General features: G+C 36.9%; 1 protein-coding gene across 5 annotated transcripts in view; it reads right to left on the minus strand.

Annotated features, from left to right (window-relative positions):
• POT1 (protection of telomeres 1) overlaps nucleotides 1–13,172 on the minus strand; it is a 51,918-nt gene extending 38,746 nt beyond the window's left edge. Inside the window, exons 1-7 of one of the 5 annotated variants that reach the window (XM_066262216.1) lie at nucleotides 12,925–13,172; nucleotides 11,973–12,157; nucleotides 9,905–9,977; nucleotides 9,000–9,091; nucleotides 6,050–6,157; nucleotides 5,271–5,318; nucleotides 3,148–3,262 (exon numbers count right to left, since the gene is read on the minus strand). In XM_066262216.1, the coding sequence (XP_066118313.1) occupies nucleotides 3,148–3,262; nucleotides 5,271–5,318; nucleotides 6,050–6,157; nucleotides 9,000–9,091; nucleotides 9,905–9,977; nucleotides 11,973–12,095 (559 nt within the window). In that variant the 5' untranslated portion in view covers nucleotides 12,096–12,157; nucleotides 12,925–13,172. Of the gene's footprint in view, nucleotides 1–3,147; nucleotides 3,263–5,270; nucleotides 5,319–6,049; nucleotides 6,158–8,999; nucleotides 9,092–9,904; nucleotides 9,978–11,972; nucleotides 12,158–12,877; nucleotides 12,898–12,924 lie in introns of those variants that run through there. The other 4 variants (XM_066262214.1, XM_066262212.1, XM_066262215.1 and 1 more) reach the window with 4 other exon arrangements.
• Between the last annotated feature and the right edge of the window lie 8,979 nt (nucleotides 13,173–22,151).

Genomic DNA, 22,151 nt, shown 5'->3' on the forward strand with positions numbered 1-22,151 from the left:
TCTCCCTTCTATATCAAATTATGAACAATTCCATAATGTCACCACTCTCAGCAAAGAACTTCTTGTGCTACCACATTATCTCTGGGTATTTCTGAGTTGTATAAACAAATATGAATATGTACATATGAAGATGTGTAGTCAATTATAGAATTATTAAAGAACTACTTCCTTAAAATCAAAAATTGCAAAAATAGAATTTAAAATTATCTGTGAAGTTTATTTGTTAGTATATTAAGTCTAACTTTATAAGTATTTTCTTTGCAGGTGCTCAGGTGCACATGCACACACATCAGTTCTATTCAATTACCGAGCGGTAGGCCTAGACAAGACTCACAATGGCAATATTTTTCAAAAAATCATGTATCAGCTGCAAAACAAGCTCTCTAGAATAGCATAACTAAACATAAGGATGTTCTTAGACCCTCCTAAGGTTATCTATAAAATAGTGAAGTTTCAAAATAAGATACTATTTATATACTTTCTTTTTATATTTAAATATGTATATATTTATAAAAGAGGGAAATAAAAGTTCAGATTTAAGAAACAAGTGGCATTTAAAAAGTCTGTGTAATAATTTGCTCTCAGGAATAATAAAGGCAAATAGCAATCTAAATACAATATTAACTTTCGGGTTTATTCCATTAGTATTAGACCCATGACATGACTGGAAAACAAGCTACCCATTTCAACAAACACTGAAAAGGCAAACTAGTCAAGTAAGTTTTACTTAGCTACCCCAAGAAGTGTTCTACAAAATACATACAGTATTTCCCCATGTATAATATGTTCCCATGTATAAGATGCACCTTAATTTTGGGGCCTGAAATTTGAAAAAAAATGTATTACATAAAGTTATTGAACTGAAGTTTTATTCATCATAAAATCCATACAATTCCTCATCTGCGTGAAAAAGTGAGAAATGTAGGGAAAAAATTTAAAATCACTGTACAAGACACACCCAGTTTTTAGACCTGAAATTTTTCAAAAAAGAGTGTGTCTTATACATGGAGAAATACCATACATACTTATATAATCTTTCAATGAAGACTACATAAAATTAAAATTTTTTTTGCTTATTCCCAAATGAAGAAAAAATAACTTTAGTTCTTATTAGAGACAACTTATAAATTCATATTTTATTAATGTTAAAAGCTAAGGAGGTAATTTAATAGTCTATTTTCTGATGGGTAACATCAGCAGGAAAGGTTGGGACAGTCAAAAGACCTTTAATAAGTCAGTATTTTTACTTCACCTAAAGAGTTCATAATCTCTAAAAATATAGTCAAGTTGGTGATAAAGTATTGACTTCAATGCATTAGTGAGACTTCATAAACTCTTGACAAAAGTATTTCACTACTTTCACACTTAGGTAATACTTCATGTAACTTGATATAAATATGGAAAAAGATATAAAATGATATATTAAGCCCTATGTTCTGTAATCTTGAGCAATTCACTTAATTTCATCAGTTTGATTAAGTGTAAATTACCTTGGAGTTTTATTACAAGAAAAAGCTGGTAGTACATTTAAGCTAGGTCTTGAATCAAAGCAGCATCTGTGCATAAATTATATAATCTACAAAAAATACTGCCATTTGAAAGCTGTTTCACCTCCATTTTTATCCACTATAGCACTGGGTAGTTTAATCCTTTTTATTACTTCATTCATTCATTCAATTTTAGAGAGAGAGGGAGACAGATACAGACAGGGACAGACAGGGACGGGAAGGGAGAGAGGTGAGAAGCATCAACTCATAGTTGTGGCACCTTAGCTATTCATTGATTGCTTTCCAGTATGTGCCACGACCTGGGGCTCCAGCTGAGTCAGTGACCCCTTGCTCAAGCCACCAACCTTGGGCTTAAGCCAGCAACCTTTGGGCTCAAGCCACAGACCGTAGAGTCATGTCTATGAGCCCGCACTCAAGCTGGTCACCTTGCGTTTCAAACCTGAATCCTCAGCATCCCAGGTTGACATTCTAGCCACTGCACCACCACCTGGTCAGGTTAGTTTAATCCTTTTACATTTAAAGTATTCAGTGACAGGAAGAACTTACTACTGCCAATTTGTTAACTGTCTTCTGTCTGTCTGGTAGCTCTTTTGTCCCTGGTTTCCTCTGGTATAGTCTTCCCTTGTGTTTGCCTGGTTCCTTTCTCATTTTCTTTTGTGTATCTCCTATAGGTATTTTGTTGGTGGTTACCAAGCTTACATAAAACCCCTTACAGTTATAACAAAGTGTCTTAAGCTGATAAAAAATAAATTTCTATCACATACAAAAACTTGACACTTTTACACCCTCTACATATACATTTTACATTACTGATGCCTCAATTTTATATATATATATATATATATATATATATATATATATATATTTTTTTTTTTTTTTTTTTTTTTTTTGTATTTTTCTGAAGCTGGAAACGGGGAGGCAGTCAGACAGACTCCCGCATGCGCCCGACCGGGATCCACCGGGCACGCCACCAGCGGCCGATGCTCTGCCCATCTGGGGCATCGCTCTTTGCGACCAGAGCCACTCTAGCGCCTGAGGCAGAGGCCATGGAGCCATCCCCAGTGCCCGGGCCATCTTTGCTCCAATGGAGCCTTGGCTGCAGGAGGGGAAGAGAGAGACAGAGAGTAAGGAGAGGGGGAGGGGTGGAGAAGCAGATGGGTGCCTCTCCTGTGTCCCTGGCCGGGACTTCCGCACGCCAGGCCGACGTTCTACCACTGAGCCAACTGGCCAGGGCCACAATTTATATATTTTTATATTAACTTATGTTCACAGGTCATTATTTTTTACACTTTGCCTTTTAACTTTTAGGCCAGAATTAGAAGTAATTTACAGTTCACTGCTATAGTAGAATAATATTCTGTATTTGTCTATGTTTTCTAGAATTTTTTATACTTTCATATGCTGTCATTTTCTGTTTAGCATTCTTTTCTTCATATATACTTTAGAATCTAAAGACCATACTTATTTAATAAATAAAAACAGCAAAAAAATTTCTGCATGAGGGTTAGTGGGCAAGTGTAAATCAAACTTAAGCGTCTAAGACACAGTACAGAAGCTGTATTCCTGAAACCAGTAAAGCAGTTTCAGGAAATCTTGAAAAGCAGTTTCCATTGAAATCTTGACCAATTTTAATACCTACCAGTCCCTTTGCTTAGATATGGAGGCTTAAAGAACTTAACAACACCGTAGACATTGACAATCATGCCCCCCTTGAGTTCATCCAGGCGTGTGTATGTGTAGCGTGTGGCTGGAACCTGAAGAAAGACAGTAACTGTATCAATGTTAAATATTTACATTGTAGAATCATGTTATGAGCAATGATGAGTCATCTGACTGCATTTTTTTCCCTTTAAGTGTCTAAAAAGAGGCTGAAGGCCCTGGCCATTGGCTCAGTGGCAGAGCGTCAACCCAGCATGTGGATATCCCGGGTTTGATTCCTGGACAGGGCACACAGGAGAAGTGGCTGTCGGCTTCTCCACCCTCCCCTTCCTGTTTCTCTCTCTCTCTCTCACTCTCCCCCTCCTGTAGTCATGACTTGATTGGAATGAGTTGGCTCTGGGCACTGATGATGGCTCCGTGGCCTCTGCCCCAGGCACTAAAGAAGAGCTTGGCTGCTAAGCAACAGAGCAACATCCTAGATGGACAGAGCATCACTCCCTAGTGGGCTTGCCAGGTGGATGCCGATTGGGGCGCATGCAAGTGTCTGTCTCTCTGCCTCCCCTTCTCTCACTGAATACAAAAAAAAAAAAGAGGCTGAAGCCTGAAGAAAATGTACAGCTTAAAATGTTGCTATAGAAACCACTAGTATTAGTTTTTCTAACAAATAACTCATTATAAATGGCATAATTTGTACATAAGTCTAAGAAATAATGTTTAAGAGAATTTGGTTCTGGTTTTTAACCTTGTTAAGTAATATCACTTCAGAACTTGTGGGATATATTTCTTTTCATTTTTTTCCTGGACTGCTATAAAGATTTTACTTAGGCCTACATAAAGGTTTTTATTGTAAATGATATAAAGACATTAAAAATGGTAATAAGGGAAAAAAAGTTTTCTGAAAATAATTGTACATAAGTTTGCAAAGAAAAGTAAGTGATTGACAAGGATATGCCTGAATATTAGTCAAACACTCCACAAAAGGGTTCAGACATCACCCAGCCAATAAATTACCTTAATAAATATCTCCCTAATGTAGAGATGAATGGGGAACGCCAGCCCAGCTCAAGGACCACCATCACTAGTCACTCACATAATGCACTTGTTAATTTGTGACCAATAAACAACTTAACTATAACTTGGCTTTCCAGGTAAATAAGCCAGTCTATGTGTACAGAGAGCATCTGAGTGAGACTCTAATAGCTCAGAATACTAGGACTTTCCGAAAAACCGTTTTTGTCAAGTTTAGAGCTCCTTCATTTACCTTTGCTTTACTTTATGTGTTCCTGGGTGTGTCAAATATTTGAAGCTGACCTAGTCATAATAATTCTGAGAAATACTAATATCCAAGGTTACTTCACTTTTTTTTTTAAAAGTACAGCAATCCTTTATTAGCCACACTTTCCCTAACACACAAATTCAAATGATACCATTATAGAATTATTCAGAATTTAAAACCTGTATCTAGTAGTCATCATCAACTAGAAACAAAATCTCTGGACTCCATTTGTCTATTAGAAACTAAAGGCTTAAGAACACAGTAGAACATGAATTTTATAGTAAACTATCAATCTTTTAGCTTCTTTCTGGTTTCACTCAACTGTAAGTAGCTCACCTTTAAAAACAGGAACCTTCTTATTACTGAGATAACAAAATTTTATAAAATACTGAAAAAAATGATAAAGAGTAAAATGTGTGACAAGTATAATAAGCTACTTATAATTAATAATGTGTTTAAACACAAGCTGATAAAAACAAAGGAAATACAATTGTCTGAAGTTTAAAAGTAGTAGAAATCCCAATGTGTTCACGCAATAAAACTTTTCTCCATTTTAGTTTTGTTATGCATATAGTTTATGCAAAATATTTCAGACAACAGAATAACCAGATATTAATTAGTAGGTAAATATATAACTTGAATGTAACATCAATATCACAGAAGTAGAGATTACGTTTTCCCACTATTCATAGTATTATGTTAATACTACTTCAAAATCAGACTATAAAGTGGGTCAAAACATTCATATATATACATGTGTGTGTATCTACATATATATATACGTGGGGGAGTGTATATATATATTCTAAATTAAACAAATATCTTACCAAAGACAATGACTCTGTAGGAAAATCTACTACAGATTTAACATAAACCTGAAAAAAAAAAAGAAAGGGCTTATTCATAAACAAATGACTTCCAATGTTATTACAGTTCTTTAATTGCAGTAACACTACAAACTTATCTGTATAAAATATTCAAATATCATAAATTTATGGCTTACAAATTAAGAGTGACATGTGCAAAGTTGTCTAAGCTAAGGTTCCGTCTACTTCATTAATTTTAATATCAGAGGGAAACCCCTAACCCCAACATGCCCTTGTGCATGCTGGAAAAAACAGGCAAACATTGGCCTTTGCAAGCACATGGCTTGACTCAACTCTACCTGACAGCCTTCCTTAAACAGGTAGTTTCCAAATGTATGTGCTGGGGTGGGGGGTAGGGACGGAGAAAGGAAAAGGTGAAGAGAAAGAGGATGAGCACCTTCATTAAGAATAAAATAGGAGGAAATCAGTTTTACCTAAAAAGGGGCACTTGATCAATTGAAGCTTATATCAAATGGATCCTCAAAAGAGGAATACAGTATAACTGCAAAGAATGATCAAATCCAGAGTGTCAGTGAAGTTCACTAAATATTTTTAAGGGAATTTTGTTTTCTATCGGGAGTCATCTAAACATATAGCCAAAAAAAGAATTTCTATTTTTAAAACTTAAAATATTAAAATAATTCAGACTAAACAGTTTACATGAAGATTTACAGAAATCCAATTTCTAGTCTATCACCTTAGCTCATTCATACCATGAGCAGAAACAGTTATACACTTACATAAACAGTTGATTTTAAGTCCTCAAATGCTTTCAAAACTAAGCTATGTTCACCATCTTTGCTCGTAGATGAAGGCAAAACAATAAATCCAGCCAATGCAATCATGTCCTACATAAAAAAAAGGTTTTAATTACCAAAATATTTGTAATTGTGAATGCTACAAATCCTTATTTAAAAACAGAAATCATTTCTATAAAATGGAAAACTGGTCAACCTAAACTTGTTTAATGCTTTCTGAATGTAAGAGTGAGCCTACCACCCCTTCTAAAAGGGTATCAGCAATACAGCCATAAAGGGGTAAAGCATCCCACTTCGTGGACCAGGAATATATGAGCTAAATCACTTGGAATCTTTTATTTATTTAGTGGGACTTCAAAAAAAATCCTTATTTTCCAAATACTCAAACATACACACTCAACAAGTTCTGTCTTGCTGCTTTACATACATACATAGCAGTACATATCAATACATACATACATACATACATACTGATTTATTTATTTATCTTATTCCTATCTGTTTTAAAGTCTGGGCTATAAATACTTCTTTCTTCTGAGGTGTGGCTAAGATTTTTGTCCCTCTTTCAGAAAATAATTCTTTTTTCCTCTGAACTCTCCTATGCAGCATTTTGATATTTTTTACTTTGTGTGTTATTCATAAAGTTTTTTAATGTTTTTAATGCCCTTAAAACTCATTAAGCTCCTTGGGACTAAGAATAATGTATTATTAATCTGTACATCCCATACAAGTGAGTGGAAGAGGCTGCCATTCTGTTCAAAGTCAGTGCTCAACAAATATTTGTTGAATAAATTATACTGGTAAAAACTGAAGCACAGAGCTAAACAAAGGAGAAAAAGATGGCTCTTAGGAGTCAGTTCCTATGAATTTATAAATCATAATGGCTTTTAAATTAATTCACATACACAGAGGATAAGAAAGATAAATATATAATAGGCAGTATTAGCTTATATAAACACTCATTAGACTGAGTTGAAAATTAGATTTAATGTGCATTATTACATAGTTCAATGCTAAGAGTATATACTGCTATATCAGAGTAGATGTTTTCTCAATCTGCTAAAAAAGTATTAGGAAGCAAGCCTGAGTAGAATACCACACTGCTCAAAGTGAAAAGGCTTTATCAATATATGTGCATGAATATCATAAATGCAAAAACATATCTGGTCTAACTGAACTCTTAAACTAACTTAGGAGGATATTTGGGCGTCATTTCCCTTTGTGTCTGTACTAACGTGTCACTGTACCTCTTAGAGTAAGTAAACCCTTGTCATAAAAACAATTTCATGTTTAGCTTAGCAAACAGAAATATTTCTATTGCAAACCAATCTCAAGGAAAATGAATAAAATCAGTACAGGCCTTTTCATCATAAATTAGTTTTCTTGAAAAGTCAACAATGGCAAGGCAAAATAATCAGAAAACTTATTTGTACATTAACAAATATGGTTTTTACATGCTAATATATCTTAATGAAGAATACAATCATCTGTGAAAATAAAAAGAAAATAGGTAAATAACAAAAATGTAAACCACAAGGTATTAATTTGCTTATTTTTAGTGGACAATATATTAATAACTCTCATGTTATTACACTTAGTGAGCAGGAAAAGGGTACAGACAATATAAAACAATTGATAATCCTAATAGAAAAACACTTATCTGACTTCAACAGGCATTATTCTGACCTTACAAATCTTTGTGTGTGTGTGTGTGTGTGTGTGTGTGTGTGTGTGTGTGAGAGACAAAGACAGAGACAGATAGAGGGACAGATAGGGACAGTCAGAAAGGGAGAGAGATGAGAAGCATCAATTCTTTGTTGCAGCACCTTAGTTGTTCATTGCTCTCTCACATGTGCCTTGACCAGGGGGGCTACAGCAGACCAAGTGATCCTTTGCTCAAGCCAGCGACCTTGGGCTCAAGCTGGAGACCTCGGGGCTTTGAACATGGGTCCTCCACGTCTCAATCCAATACTCTATCCATTGCGCCACTACCTGGTCAGGCTGATCTTACAAATCTTAGTAGCTTATCATATTGTAAAACACTGTTCAGAACAGGGATCTGACGTCACTGATAGTGTAGTGATTGGCAAAAAATGTTTCTCTAATATAAAAAATGGGTTTCGTGAGTGTTAGCATTGCTTGGATCATGTAACAACAAGGACATAATTGGAAGTAGTATATGCTAATATCACAAAAACCAACATCTTTAAATGGCCTACAAATCACTATGTAATCTGATGCCCACCCATCCCACCAGCCACATACTGTGCGACTCATTCTGGAGTTACACCTTCTCCTAATTCTTTAGCATTCTAGCGTCCTCACTCAGGACCTTTAAACATGCTGTTCTTTCTATTTGTTCTCCCGGTACCCTTGGGCTCATTCTTTCTGCTATTTTTCTCATTCTGCTGCTTAGTCTTCTTGGTTATTAAATATTACATCTAAGTAAAATAATTTCCTAACAGTTATTTAATTTCACTCTTCTCCATCATGGCAAGGTCTATAACTGTCTTACTCAGTTAAATTGTCTCTGACATCTAGTATAGAAGACAGAAAACATTAAACAAATGTTTAGACAACCAAATGGATGATTGAACATATGAATAAGAATAAATATACACAGAAAGAATACCTTCATTAAATCTTAAGTAAAATACACCGTACAACTACTATAAAACTTACATCACGTTAGCATTGTAATAACTGAAAAGGGCCTTCCTTTTTCAAAAAATTAGGGCCAGAGAGAATAAATGAATAGCCTAAGGTCACATACAGCTAATTAGTTGTAGATCAAGACAAAAATCCAGATCTCCCAATTTCCAAGAAGGCACTACTCTATTCTCTCTTTCAGAACTAAATCTTACAGGGATGAGAAAAATGAATTAATATTAATCTACTTCTAAAACAATAAAGTAGTATGAAAATATTTTACCCCTTCAGAGAAAACTTTTGCACAGTCCTTTGCTAATTTTCCAAAAAATAATACATTGATCGCGTTACTCTCTGAATCTGAATTTTCTTGTTCTAGAGAAAAACACACACATACACACACACACAGAAAAACACTCATTAGATATAGCAGTTTTATATACACAAGAAAACTGGTGGCAACTACGTTCTAAAAACAATAGTTACTTTAAAATATAATAATCAAGACTAATTAAAATGTTTATAATTCACTTTTCGTTTACTATAATACCTTATTTTCAAAAATAATGAACAGAAGGCTACTGGGCATAAAACCCAAAATTATAAAAAGTTTCAACTAGAACATGTTTTGAAATTTCTATAAATATCACATTAACATCACCTAGTGCCACTTTCTATTCATTTTCCCATGTTTACAATAAAAAGAAACTGAGTAAGGTTTAATTATTCAATATTTATGTAATATAACATTATCACTCCACAAATTTCATTTTTACTGAGCTTCTAGTAATCTACAGCTATTGGTGTATTAAGTTTTAATTTAGACAAGTGTGGTCTTCTTCCCCAGCACCTACATACTCAAGAATAAAAGAGCTGTGTGTGTATTAAAGACAAAGCTATCTGTAATTTTGAAAATAAAAATAACTTGGGCATTAAGAAATCAAGACTCAACAAGTAACCCTTATTTGTATCTTCTGGGCTTTGGGCAAGAATCTCCATTATCTTCATTCTCTACAAGTCACTTCCTGTAACTGCAGCAGGGGCAAATGCTAAGACTCAATTATATCATTGTATAAATAAAGTTGTGCTTCTGTGTGTAGGTAAGTATGTGTGCATATTTATATACAAAGTTACCCATTTGTAGCTTATAGGCAAAAAGTTAAACAGAAATGGTCCTATATTACATACCTTGTAGTCCAACCTTCAAGATAGGTGTTCTGTTTCCACCATAAGTTAAAGAAGAGATACATGAAAGTTTTCCCTGAAATGAGAGAAAAAGAGTTACATAGAAAAGCCAAAAAAATTTATAACACCAGATACAAGTAAAAATTAGAATCATATTTTTAAAAGCATATTTTTATCTTTTAAGAAATTAAAGAACTATGCTCAAGTCAGTATTTTTTTTTTATTTATTCATTTTAGAGAGGAGTGTCAGAGAGAGAGAGAGAGAGAGAGAGAGAGAGAGAGAGAGAGAGAGAAGGGGGGGGGGAGGAGCTGGAAGCATTAACTCCCATATGTGCCTTGACCAGGCAAGCCCAGGGTTTCGAACCGGCGACCTCAGCATTTCCAGGTCGATACTTGATCCACTGCGCCACCACAGGTCAGGCAAGTCAGTATTTTTAAGACATGAAATGATTTATCTAGAGAAAAATGAAAGGGCCTAAAAACATTTTTGGTTCATAATTTAATTTTCTTAATCTTATTAGTTAAATATTATGAACTCCTCATTTTATGTATAAAGATAAACTAGCTCAATTCAGCTTTATTTTAGCCTGTAAAATAATTTTCCAAAGGAAAAGATTAAGAGTTTGCTCCTAGAAATTAAACCTGATTAAGGAGAAACTTTGAAATACAAAGTGATAATCTCATAAATAAGGACATTATGGACAAATCAATGGACTAGGCATAAATGAAGTTTAGTCTTTGTTCTATTTCTGTAACTAACTCTAATTAGAGTCTCATAAAAAAGTATTTAATCTGGATACTTTCTATAATTTCTTCTGGCTCTAAAATTTAATTATTTCATGAGCAAATATATTACAGGGCTCTTTGAAAACTTCCACAGAGAAATATCATTTATTTAATAAAGTTTAACAATAGATCCTCTAATCCAGGGGTCTCAAACTCGCAGCCCGAACAATTTTGTGCGGCCCGCAGACTAATCCACGAAGTTCAAAATATTTTGGATAAAATTAAGTAAGCCTAGGGGCCTACTTGTATTTTTCATTTCTCTAGCATCCTAGCTAGATATTAGCTTAGTTAACAGCAGTTGTGATGCGAACTACAGTTTCTGGTCGTTTTGTGACACTGAGTAAACTGCATGTACGATTGTGCTTGTTGTACTGATTTTTTTTTTGTTTTCAACTGCAGTGAGAAAAGTGTTGCGTAACAGTTGCCTTTTGTAGACCTAGTGTGGCCCGCTGAACGGCTGTGATCTTGCTCTGTGGCCCACATGCTGAGTTGAGTTTGAGACCCCTGCTCTAATCCGTATCTCCCAAACTAACATTCCAGACTTTGATACAGACAACAAAAACAAAAAATTAACAGTAATGTTCATAAATCAATTTTACTTAAAAGATAAGAATCAGGAAAAAAAATGACTATCAGCACTACATAATGATTCAGTCAAAGGTAAAGGGAAATAGTTCCTCTTTGGAGATAGGAAGCTGGAAAGAACAAGAAAATGTTGGATGATACATATATTCAAATTTTTTCTTGACCCACCAGAGTTGAAGTCAGAAGGCAACTAAATAACCGGAAATCTAGGAAAAAAGAAGTATCTCCAATGAGATGGGAGGCACGTGATTTGAGGTCAAAAGGCAACACTTAGCCAGAAACCTAAGGAGAGGGAAGACCTCCAATGGGTGATGGGGAGTAAGCACTTGTGTACATGAGATAAATGGCAAATGCTGCCTGACATTTTTAAGAAAAATTCATCTAACTTATTGTAATGAGTTGCTAAAAATATTGCTCCAGCAAAAAAGAAAACAACACAGACAAAAAAGGGACAGGACCTCAAGAGATCCTTGGGACAACAACAAACAGGAGAAGAGAGTAATAATGTGGGAAGGAAAGAACACCAAGGAAAATTAGCCAATAATTTCCCCGACTTTGGATGAAAAACATTGATTTAATGGATTCAAGTAGCTCAGTTGCCAAGAAGCAGGAGAAATTCAAAGAAAAACCACACCTAGCCACATGACAGTATAACTGCTAAAAACAAAAGATGACTATTTTGAATTATGAAAATTCTTACCTGGATATATTTCTTGCTATAATCACAACCTAGCTGTAGAGACCTAAAATCTACTTTGTGTAGTTTAACTAGCGGCTCAATTTCAGGCACCCCACTGACTTCTTTTATTAATTCAAGTGGCATATCTGATCCACTTTACAGTGCTGTCCAGAGCAAATTCAGTCAGGGAAGTTGGTATCTTGCTGCTGAAAACACAAAGACCAGTGTTTTATACAAACTGTATTCTTTAAGATTCTTTGACTTAGGCTTGCTTTTTAAATTAATTATCACTGCTGGGGAGAAACATGAGGGCAGGCGAATGGGTTATGCTATATTTTATTTCATCAATAAACGCATTCTTCTAAGGTATTCAAACTTAACCCTCTTCTATTTAGTTTTATTAAAAAGTACCTCTAAAAGTCAGTTTTAGGATCTGTGAAAACTGGTCTAAGAACAGCCTTACCACTGTGCTTTAAAATGTACAATCTACCTAGGAAGAAGTTTGGTTTCATTTTGTAATCCTTTTGACAGTTTTAATATTGTGTATGCAAAATGTACATCCAACGCAAATTACTTCAAAATATCAGTTTCTTTCTCCTTCCAACCCCCATACAATCGAAAAGAAATGACTATTAAACTCATGTCAATTTGTGCATAGTAGGTTCGATCTTAAGTCTAAAAACTCTGAACTGGGACATGCAGTAGTGTCAACACTTAATTCTAAGGCGTTCCCGGGCCAGCAGAGCTCCGTGAGGGCGGGGACTTGGACCGACTCCACTAAGCGGCTCCCAAAACGTCAAGCCAGAAGCTGAACACAGCAAGCGCACGATAATGACACCATGAAGAGTCTCTCTGCCATCACTGTATCCAGTAATTGTTCTAAATTAAACCAGCCTCTTTATCACACCCGTTCGGTCCCAGTTCACCTTGTGCCCACGTAACAGACTCCAAACCCTCTAAGAAATTGACTCACCGCGCTCTAGAGCAGAACGTAGCGTAGACGGGCGCGCGTGTGACGTCACACGCATGCGTACAAGAGCTCTAGGGCTAAATGGCTACTCGCCCTCCAGCAGAAGACAAACAACTTGATGTTTCGCTATGTCTAAGATGCCCTGGAAGTTGAACAGAATGCAAGATACATGCAGGGCACGGCGCCATAGAAACAGTGGACGACGGTCCAGCGTCCACCCGGATTTCAAGCCACTCCCCTTAGCTCCGCCCTTCGTCAATTTCCCGCGATCGGAGCCTTAAACTCCAGCAACTGAGGCGGGAACCGATTTCTAAACCATGTGACCAATTGCAAACTACTCCAAGCCAGGGCGGGATTTGAGGTTTAGTTTGGTCGACTGGAGGCTCCGGTGGGCGGGGCACTTCTTTTAACCTCTAGTTCTCCTCCCCACCCCCAGCGCCCCAGCAATAACCCAATCATTGTACTGTCTACAAAGTAGTTCCAGCAGTGAGTAATGAACCTCTTCACCGATTTATAGGGCTGTGATTTTTGTGGTATAATTAATAAGACATTGGTCACCTCAAACAAAAAGTGGGCCAATTATTCCTTCAGCAAAAAAGGATGTATTGGAACTAGGGAGGAAGGACTGCCCCCTGACAAGCCACTGGCAAGAAGAAAACCAGACAACAGGAAGTTCTTTCATAGAATGAGAAACTGTAAAGTTACGTTCTTCCTGTGGGGCATTCATAGCAGATATAGAATGTGAGAAGTCATCCTTCAGGACCTTCACATTCCTGTCTTGGTTAAGGTCTCTGTCATAAATTTTAACAAGATCCTCTTAAATGTAAATCCTCTGCTAAATTATGATTCATGTCACCGATCATTTCAGTTAAGTGAAACCACCCAGTGCAAAACAATTATAAAGAATTGCATAGAGCCTGGCCAGATAGCTCAGCTGATTAAAGCATCATCTTGGTAGGCAGAGGTTGTCAATTCAATCCCAGGTCAGGGCACATACAGGAACAGAATGATTTTCCTGTCTCTCTTTCTCTGCCCTCCATCTCTCTCTCTAAAATCAATAAATAAAAAATTAAAATAAAAAGAATTACATAGATATATTCAAGGCTAATTTGAACTAAAATATCTGTGTGGATACATATTTGCAAGAGGAAGTAAGTTTTTTTCAGCAGGGAACATTTGATGTTAGCCTATCCTCCTTCAAATAGTCTGAATAAACAAGCAGTGGCAGTATTTTTTTTGTTTTGTTTTGTTTGAAAACAACTATGCTAAGTGAAGCTTAGATACTCCTCTCCCTACATTAGTCTCACTCAGCTCAGAAATAACTGTTCTTCCTAAGCAAGTTCCTCCACTTGGGATCTTGATACTTTCATACACCTGTCATCAGTTATCTTCTCTCAACATATATTAAATTCTTCCTTCTTATTCTTTTTGTTTGTTTGTTGTAGAGACAGAGAGAGAGAGAAATAGAGAGGGACAGGTAGGGACAGACAGGGAGAGAGCTGAGAAGCATCGATTCTTCCTGGTGGCACCTTAGTTGTCCACTGATTGCTTTCTCATATGTGCCTTGACGGAAAGGGTGGTTGGAGGCTATGGCAGACCGAGTAGCCCCTTCATCAAGCCAGCGACCTTGGGCTCAAGACAGCGACCATGGAGTCATGTCTATGATCCCATGCTCAAGCCAGAGACCCCGCCCTCTAGCTGGTGAGCCCACACTCAAGCCAGCGACCTCAGTTTCTAACCTGGATCCTCTGTGTCCCAGTCCGACTCTCTATCCACTGCGCCACCGTCTGGTTAGGCTATTCCTTCTTATTCTTTTCCATCAGCATTTAAGCACATTCTTCCACAGCCTATGCTTACTAAAGGCAGAATTATTTACTAATATTTTCATAAAGCTTCTGCTGTGACTGGTACATTGTGGGGGCTAATTATTTGTTGAATAAAAAAATGTTAACAACAAAATAGTTCTCTATCTGTGGCTTCCACCTCTCTGTCTCACCACCTCCCTATATTGAAACTGCCTGTCAAGATCACTGAACTCCTTTTTGTTGCTAAACCAAAAGGACACTTTTTAGTCTTTCTTTCTCATCATTTTTAAGGTGTTTTAATTTTGCTACCACATGTTCTTAGTTTTCCTCTTATCTAGTATCACCTTAATCTTTTAAAGTTTTTTCTTTTCCTCTGTTTAATCTATAAATGTTCATTTTCTAGTGCAATGAAGACATCTAATAGAACTGTCTGTAACTTTTTATTGTGATTATTCTCATTTCTGTAGCGCTTACACACTTCTTACACATTCAAGTAAATTTCAATCTTGTTTCTTCTTCAGTCTCCTAATTAGTGGCAGAGCTGGGGATGCATATGGCTCAAGAGCCTGTTCTATTTTCCCTCACATTAGCAATTCGTTTGTCCTACTAATTAAGAAAATTGAACATGAAAATTCTGAAATTTAGGATAAGACAAAAAAAAAAGGGGGGGTTGAATCAACTAGATAAGGCACTGACATCATATATGTCAAAACAATCTATTACTGTGGGGTTTTTTTTCTGTTTATTAAAGCAGCATGAAAGTTTCTTCAAGACTAACAATGTAATAACTATTACAAGTTGTCATTTTGTAAAGTGCAAAGAAGAATTTTGATATAAAATCTACAATGTAAAAATTATCAATTTTAAGAAGAGTTAAAATGAGACTCTCACTAATAAATGATAAGCCCCAGAAGTGCAAATTTCATTTTTTTCAAACAAATGCAGCGAAAAGAGAGGAATCCTGGTGGACAAACCATACACTGTGGGGAGCGAATGTCTGGGAAGAGAAAATAAAAGCCTGAAAGCCAAGTTAGCATAACAAGGGACCCAAATATGTGAAGAAAGACATGGACTAAGCAAGAAGGGCCAAGATTTCATTATGAAGAATGGGTCATCCTTCTGTTTTGGACCATGCCATGTGACACCTAGGTGGCACATAGTGTATAAAAGGAACAGGGTTAAGGTCAGCTGTCACAACAGAGATAACTTCTGATTAAGTTACACCAAAGATATATGCTGATATAGGGAGAAAAAACTGTATTCATAAACATTAATGTTAATTCAGAAAGTTTCTCTGACAAGCTTTGAGGGAAACACCAAGACCCTAAGACATCCATTTAGGAATCACGTTGCCTAAGAAGATGGTGGGTTCTTCAGGTTTCTCTGTAGAGGTGGGGAAGAGATAAAAATTGAGGAGGAACCATCCCAAAGCCAAAAGGGGTGCCTGGTTCTCAGAAGAGATGTCACTCTTTTTTGCCTGTGTGGTCTAATACCCATCACAAAAACAAAACAAAAAAAATCTTTAAAAACAAGGAAGCAAATATAGAGGGGAAATAAAAAATAAGAGGAAAAGATTTGCTGGAAATTAACACACACGAAGCCTAGATTAATCAAAAAGGTTCTGTCAGCTTATTAACACTGTAGAAGTAGGGGTTTATTTCTCAAGTTTAGAATCCTTCGTTTTTACATGCCCTACATTTTATACCATGAGAATATGTCCTGAAAGAGCCCACAATGACACTCAAGAAGAGAAACTTATTTCTAGGTAATCTTAGAGTAACAAAATGTGTTGATGGTTTGGTTTGAAAATCCATGGTCCAGCTCTAAGGTATGGAGGGCACAGTAGCATATAGCGATTTGTTAGGCTGATATTTTTCTCTCATTTTCCCTCTTTTTAAAAATTTCTTTTGTAAGAGATCAAAATTAGGCACATTTTAAAACCTTTATAGTGAATAGTTTTAAACAATGGAAAACAGATTAGGCGGTTGCCTGTTTTTTTTAAATTCATCATCATCTGGAATATTTGAGACCATTTACTTTAGGCTCAAAATGCGTTTTTAAGACAGAAAGACAATTTGTAACTTTGTTGGATGTTTTTACTGTTAATTTAAATAAAATCTGCATTTATTCATTATGTTCATACCTTGTTTTTCAGGAAATGGAAAAGTCAGTATCACAGTTCTCTTAATGAAAATTGAGGGATGTTATACATTTTTTTTTTTTTGTATTTTTCTGAAGCTGGAAACAGGGAGGCAGTCAGACAGACGCCCACATGCGCCTGACCGGGATCCACCCAGCACGCCCACCAGGGGGCGATGCTCTGCCCATCTGGGGCGTTGCTCTGTCGTTGACCAGAGCCACTCTAGCGCCTGGGGCAGAGGTCAAGGAGCCATCCCCAGCACCCGGGTCATCTTTTGCTCCAATGGAGCCTTGGCTGTGGGAGGGGAAGAGAGAGACAGAGAGGAAGGAGAGGGGGAGGGGTGGAGAAGCAGATGGGCACCTCTCCTGTGTGCCCTGGCCGGGAATCGAACCTGGGACTTCCGCACGCCAGGCTGATTCTCTACCACTGAGCCAACCGGCCAGGGCCTATACATTTTTTTTTAATTCAGTGAGAGGAGGGGAGACAGAGACAGACTCCCTCATGCACTCTGACCAGGATCCACCCAGAAAGCCCTCTGGGGGGCGATGATCTGCCCATCTGGGGCATTTCTCCATTGCTCAACAACAGAGCTCTTCATTGCACCTGAGGCAGAGGCCATGTAGACATCCTCAGTGTCCAGGACCAACTCACTCCAATTGAGCCATGGCTGCAGGAGGGGAAGAGAGAGAAGGAAAGAGAGAAAAGAAAGCAAGAGGGGGAGGGCTGCAGAAGCAGATGGGTACTTCTCCTGTGTGTCCTGACCAAGAATAGAAATACATTTTTTTTTTCAATTTTGTACAGTAACAGTGAAATTTTCTATGTCTAAGTGACAGTTTGTCTTTTCTCCCCACAATTGCCTGTCAAAGATTTTGTGTTGTTAGAATAATAGGATTATAGCTAGGGTATTAATTAGAATGAAAGGACATTCTAATTAATAGAAAAGGAAATTTATTCCGTTTTTCCTGTTTATATCTGAACATCAAGAGTTTTTTATGCATGCCAAGTAATCTAATTTTACTCATATTAATTTTACAAATATAAATAATATTATCCTTGATCAATCTCCTTATTAATTTTTTCTTGTATTAAAACTGCTTCTTTTCTTTCCATTTCTCCCAGGTATTCTTTATATCAAACCCTCTATTTCTCCATCAGAAAAATCTTATTTTATTCTCCACAGTTACAGATTCAAAAATGGGCATTTGACCCAATTTATGCCAAGGAGAGGTAAAGAGATTTTTGCTGGGTCATCTGCAAGAGATTCTCTCTGTCTCTCTCTATAGAGATAACATGAAAAAATCAGCCTTTGCTCTTCCTAATGTCAAGTAAAATAAAACAACAAACAAACAAACTAACTAACTAACTAACATGTAAACCAATCTGGAAACCATTCTATAACAAAAACAAACAAACAACAGTAACAAAAACAAAACAAAACAAAAAACAAATAAAAAACCTGATTTAAAATAAAGCCAGTCAGTGATAACTGAGCAGAATGTCAAATTAAAAAAAAAAAAAAAATACTGCCATCTTGATTATATGAGCTAGTAAATTTTCTTATTGTTTAAGTCATTTTGAGTTTTCAGTTTTCTGTTACTTTTCAAAGTGGCATTCTTTCATGTGAAACCAGGGAATTCATAGGTACAAAGTATCTACCATCTTGTACCTAATCTTTATTTAGCAAAAATTGATACTAGATTTAAAAAGGAGGGAGGGAAGGAAGGAAGGGAGGGAGGGAGGGAGGGAGGGAGGGAGGGAGGGAGGAAGGAAGGAAGGAAGGAAGGAAGGAAGGAAGGAAGGAAGGAAGGAAGGAAGGAAGGAAGGAAGGGAGGAAAGAAAAATATGATACTAGATGGGAGAATAAAAGAAAATAGCATCTAAGAATTCAAGAATTCTGGTTTTAACTTCTTGTTCATCCTTGGCAGTTTTTTTTGTTTTGTTTTGTTTTGTTTTGTTTTTTAGCAAGAGAGAGGCAGAGAGATAGAGAGAGGGGCAGACAGGGACAGACAGATGAGAAGGGAGAGAGATGAGAAGCATCAATTCTTCATTGTGGCACTTTAGTTGTTCATTGATTGCTTTCTCATATTTGCCTTGACCAGGGGGTTCCTGGTGACCCCTTGAGCTAGTGACCCCTTGCTCAAGCCAGCAACCTTGGACTCAAACCAGCGACATTGGGATTCAAGTCAGTGACCTTTGGGTCATGTCTATGATCACATATGCAAGCCAGCTACCGCACGCTCAAACTAGCAACCTTGAGGTTTTGAATCTGGGTCCTCAGCATCCCAGGTTGATGCTTTATCCACTGAGCCACAACCTGGTCAGGCTGTCCTTGGCATTCTATTTCCCAATTTCAGTGCAGTTATGTGCTCATGCCTTTCAATCTATATCTTCAGCTCCAGACATTGATATGATATCCAAAATTTAGATGTTCATGAATTGCAGACATGGGCTTTCAACTGTATACTTGTTAGCTTCACCTGAATTCCTAGAACAAGAACATCCCCAACTTTCAAACCATTAACAGGCCCAAGAGAGAGCTCACTGGCTCAAAACAACAGCCTCCTTAAATGGTTTCCTAACTTCCATTCTTATCTTCTTCCATCTGAATCTCCACATAGGACACAGAGGGATTTTTTAAAAATATACTGTCATCAGAAAAATGACAGTCCTTCATGCAGTATCTTTTAATGTTTTTTTTATCACAATAATAAATAAAAAACACACCAATTTAGCCTCTTACCACCTCCACTTCTGTAGTCAAATATCCTCCCTCAGTCCCACTGCTAAAGAGCACTGACTGACCCTCTTGCTGTTTTTGAAGCAACCTAAACATATTAAACATAACAAATTCTCTTTTTCAAATGTCCACGTAACTCACCTTCTTCAATCTCTGCTGAAAAGTCACCTTCTTGTAGTGTGCATTCCTAATCACATACTCACTACTTCTTTACCATCTTGTATTTGTTTTAAAGCATGTAGGTGACCTGTTCAAATGACATATTTGAGTATGAAGTCTGTGGAAACCTCATCTGTTCTTAAGCTTTTCAGTTATAAGAGCTAATCCAATTTTGCTTATGACATTTTTGACAATGTGTTTCTTTTATTAGCAACAAAATAGTTAAGGCAAGATTTCACTCTCCATGAACCAAAACTAAGCTTGGCCTTACTATTTGAACTTCACTTTTGAAACTATTATCAACTCCTTTTTTAATTTTATTTTTTGCCAGTGTGATCACTCTTTCCTTTATGAGACTTGAGATCATCCTTGTCAACAGGACTTTGTAAGGCTATAGACCACTTCTTTGTCAACAGCAGGGACAGGGAGCAGTTCTTGTATCTCAGAGTCATGTAGAAAAGACTGCCTTGATTGGAGATGTAACCTTCAATGCAGGGTGGCAGCTGGCCTCAGTCCACCCTATAGATCCATACTCCCTAAGATCTATGCCAGGGTTCTGCATTCTCCAAAGCCAACCAAAAGCCGAAAGGTATGGTGTGGCAATGATATGGACTGTACATAGGTCAGCCTCCTCTGGCTGAGAGCGAGGCAAAGAAAAATTACAGTGTCTGGAAGGCAAAGAGAGGATATATGGCATGTCCTTCTAGAAATCTTTATTCTACTTTTAGCAGACTAATTTTTTTTTTTTCAGAGACAGAGAGAGAGTCAGAGGGAGGGAAAGATAGGGACAGACAGACAGGAATGGAGAGAGATGAGAAGCATCAATCATCAGTTTTTTGTTGCAACACCTTAGTTGTTCATTATTGATTTCTCATATGTGCCTTGACGGAGGGGCGGGGCTACAGCAGACCGAGTGACCCCTTGCTCAAGCCAGCGATCTTGGGTCCAAGCTGGTGAGCTTTTGCTCAAACCAGATGAGCCTGTGCTCAAGCTGGTGACCTCAGGATCTCAAACCTGGGTCCTCTGCATCCCAGTCCAACGCTCTATCCATTGCTCAACCGCCTGGTCAGGCTGGCAGACTAATTTTTAATTATCTAATTAGGAAGTTAAACACTTGCCCCTTAAGGATTACTAAATAAAAAAGAACAAGCTCAGACAGTGCATGCCCTCAAGGCAAAGCAAATCTCATTCAAAGTATTTGTTTTTGAGGATAAATAAAGCAATCTGGGAGAAAACAGTGCCAAAGACACTTTTCAGTACAGACGGAAATCTGTTATGAATTGTTAATCCAATTCCAATTTCTTAAGAGACCTTTTGGTAAACACAACTATCTATTACCCTAGTTTAGCACTACTGTAAATCCCAGATGCCTGTAAAGAAAAGTCATAAAATATTAATATAAAGGTGAAATATTTAAATTATAAGACTTTTCCTAGATATTTTATATGGGATAATTTCTATAGGCCTATGTAAACATTAAAATTTTGCTGCTTTCCCCAGGACTAATAAAATACACACTACAGTTAGAGTCATATTTACAGATTGATGGTTTAAGCATATTCTAATTATAATTACCTAGTTTGATTACATTACTCAAACTTTAATGTAAGACTTTCCAAGTTAGCTTTGACATATTCTCCATTTAAAAAAAAAAAAAATTGAAATCAAGCTTTACCAGGCGGTGGCACAGTGGATAGAGTATCTGACTGGGACTCAGAGGACCCAGATTCAAAACCCCGAGCTTGTCGGCTTGAGCGTGGGCTCATCTGGTTTGAGCACAGCTCACCAGCTTGAAACCAAGGTCACTGGTTTGAGCAAGGGGTCACTTGGTCTTCTGTAGCCCCACAGTCCAGGTACATATGAGAAAGCAATCAATGAACAACTAAGGTGCTTCAACAAAGAATTAATGCTTCACATCTCTGTCTCTTTCTGTTGTCTCTCCCTATCTGTCCCTCTCTGTCTCGGTCACAAAATTAATTAATTAATTAATTAAGCATAAGAACAGCCATTTATGTGAAAGTGCAAATATCCACATTTTTGCAAAGATTAATGTTTGCTATGCTAAAACCCTGACACTGTATTTGCTCAAACTCAAAATTTTGATTTGTCTCAATTTTCTCTTTGACAACTATTTATATGTTCCAGAAACTGTTTTAAATGGAAATATCAATTCAGTTAACACTTATTACAGCTCTATGAGGTGGTACTGTTATTTCATCTACAGAAAACTAAACTGAGGTACAAAATGGTTACATAATTTACTCCCCAAAAAGTCTTTGATAATAAACTGTGGAGCTAAGATTTCTTGCTCCAGACTCAGTGTTTCATAACTAAGCCGAATCCTTTTCTAGCCCAATGTATGACTCTGTAGTAACATTGTAGTTTTACA

Source organism: Saccopteryx bilineata, chromosome 2 (genome assembly GCF_036850765.1).
Source record: "Saccopteryx bilineata isolate mSacBil1 chromosome 2, mSacBil1_pri_phased_curated, whole genome shotgun sequence".
Taxonomy (NCBI): domain Eukaryota; kingdom Metazoa; phylum Chordata; class Mammalia; order Chiroptera; family Emballonuridae; genus Saccopteryx; species Saccopteryx bilineata.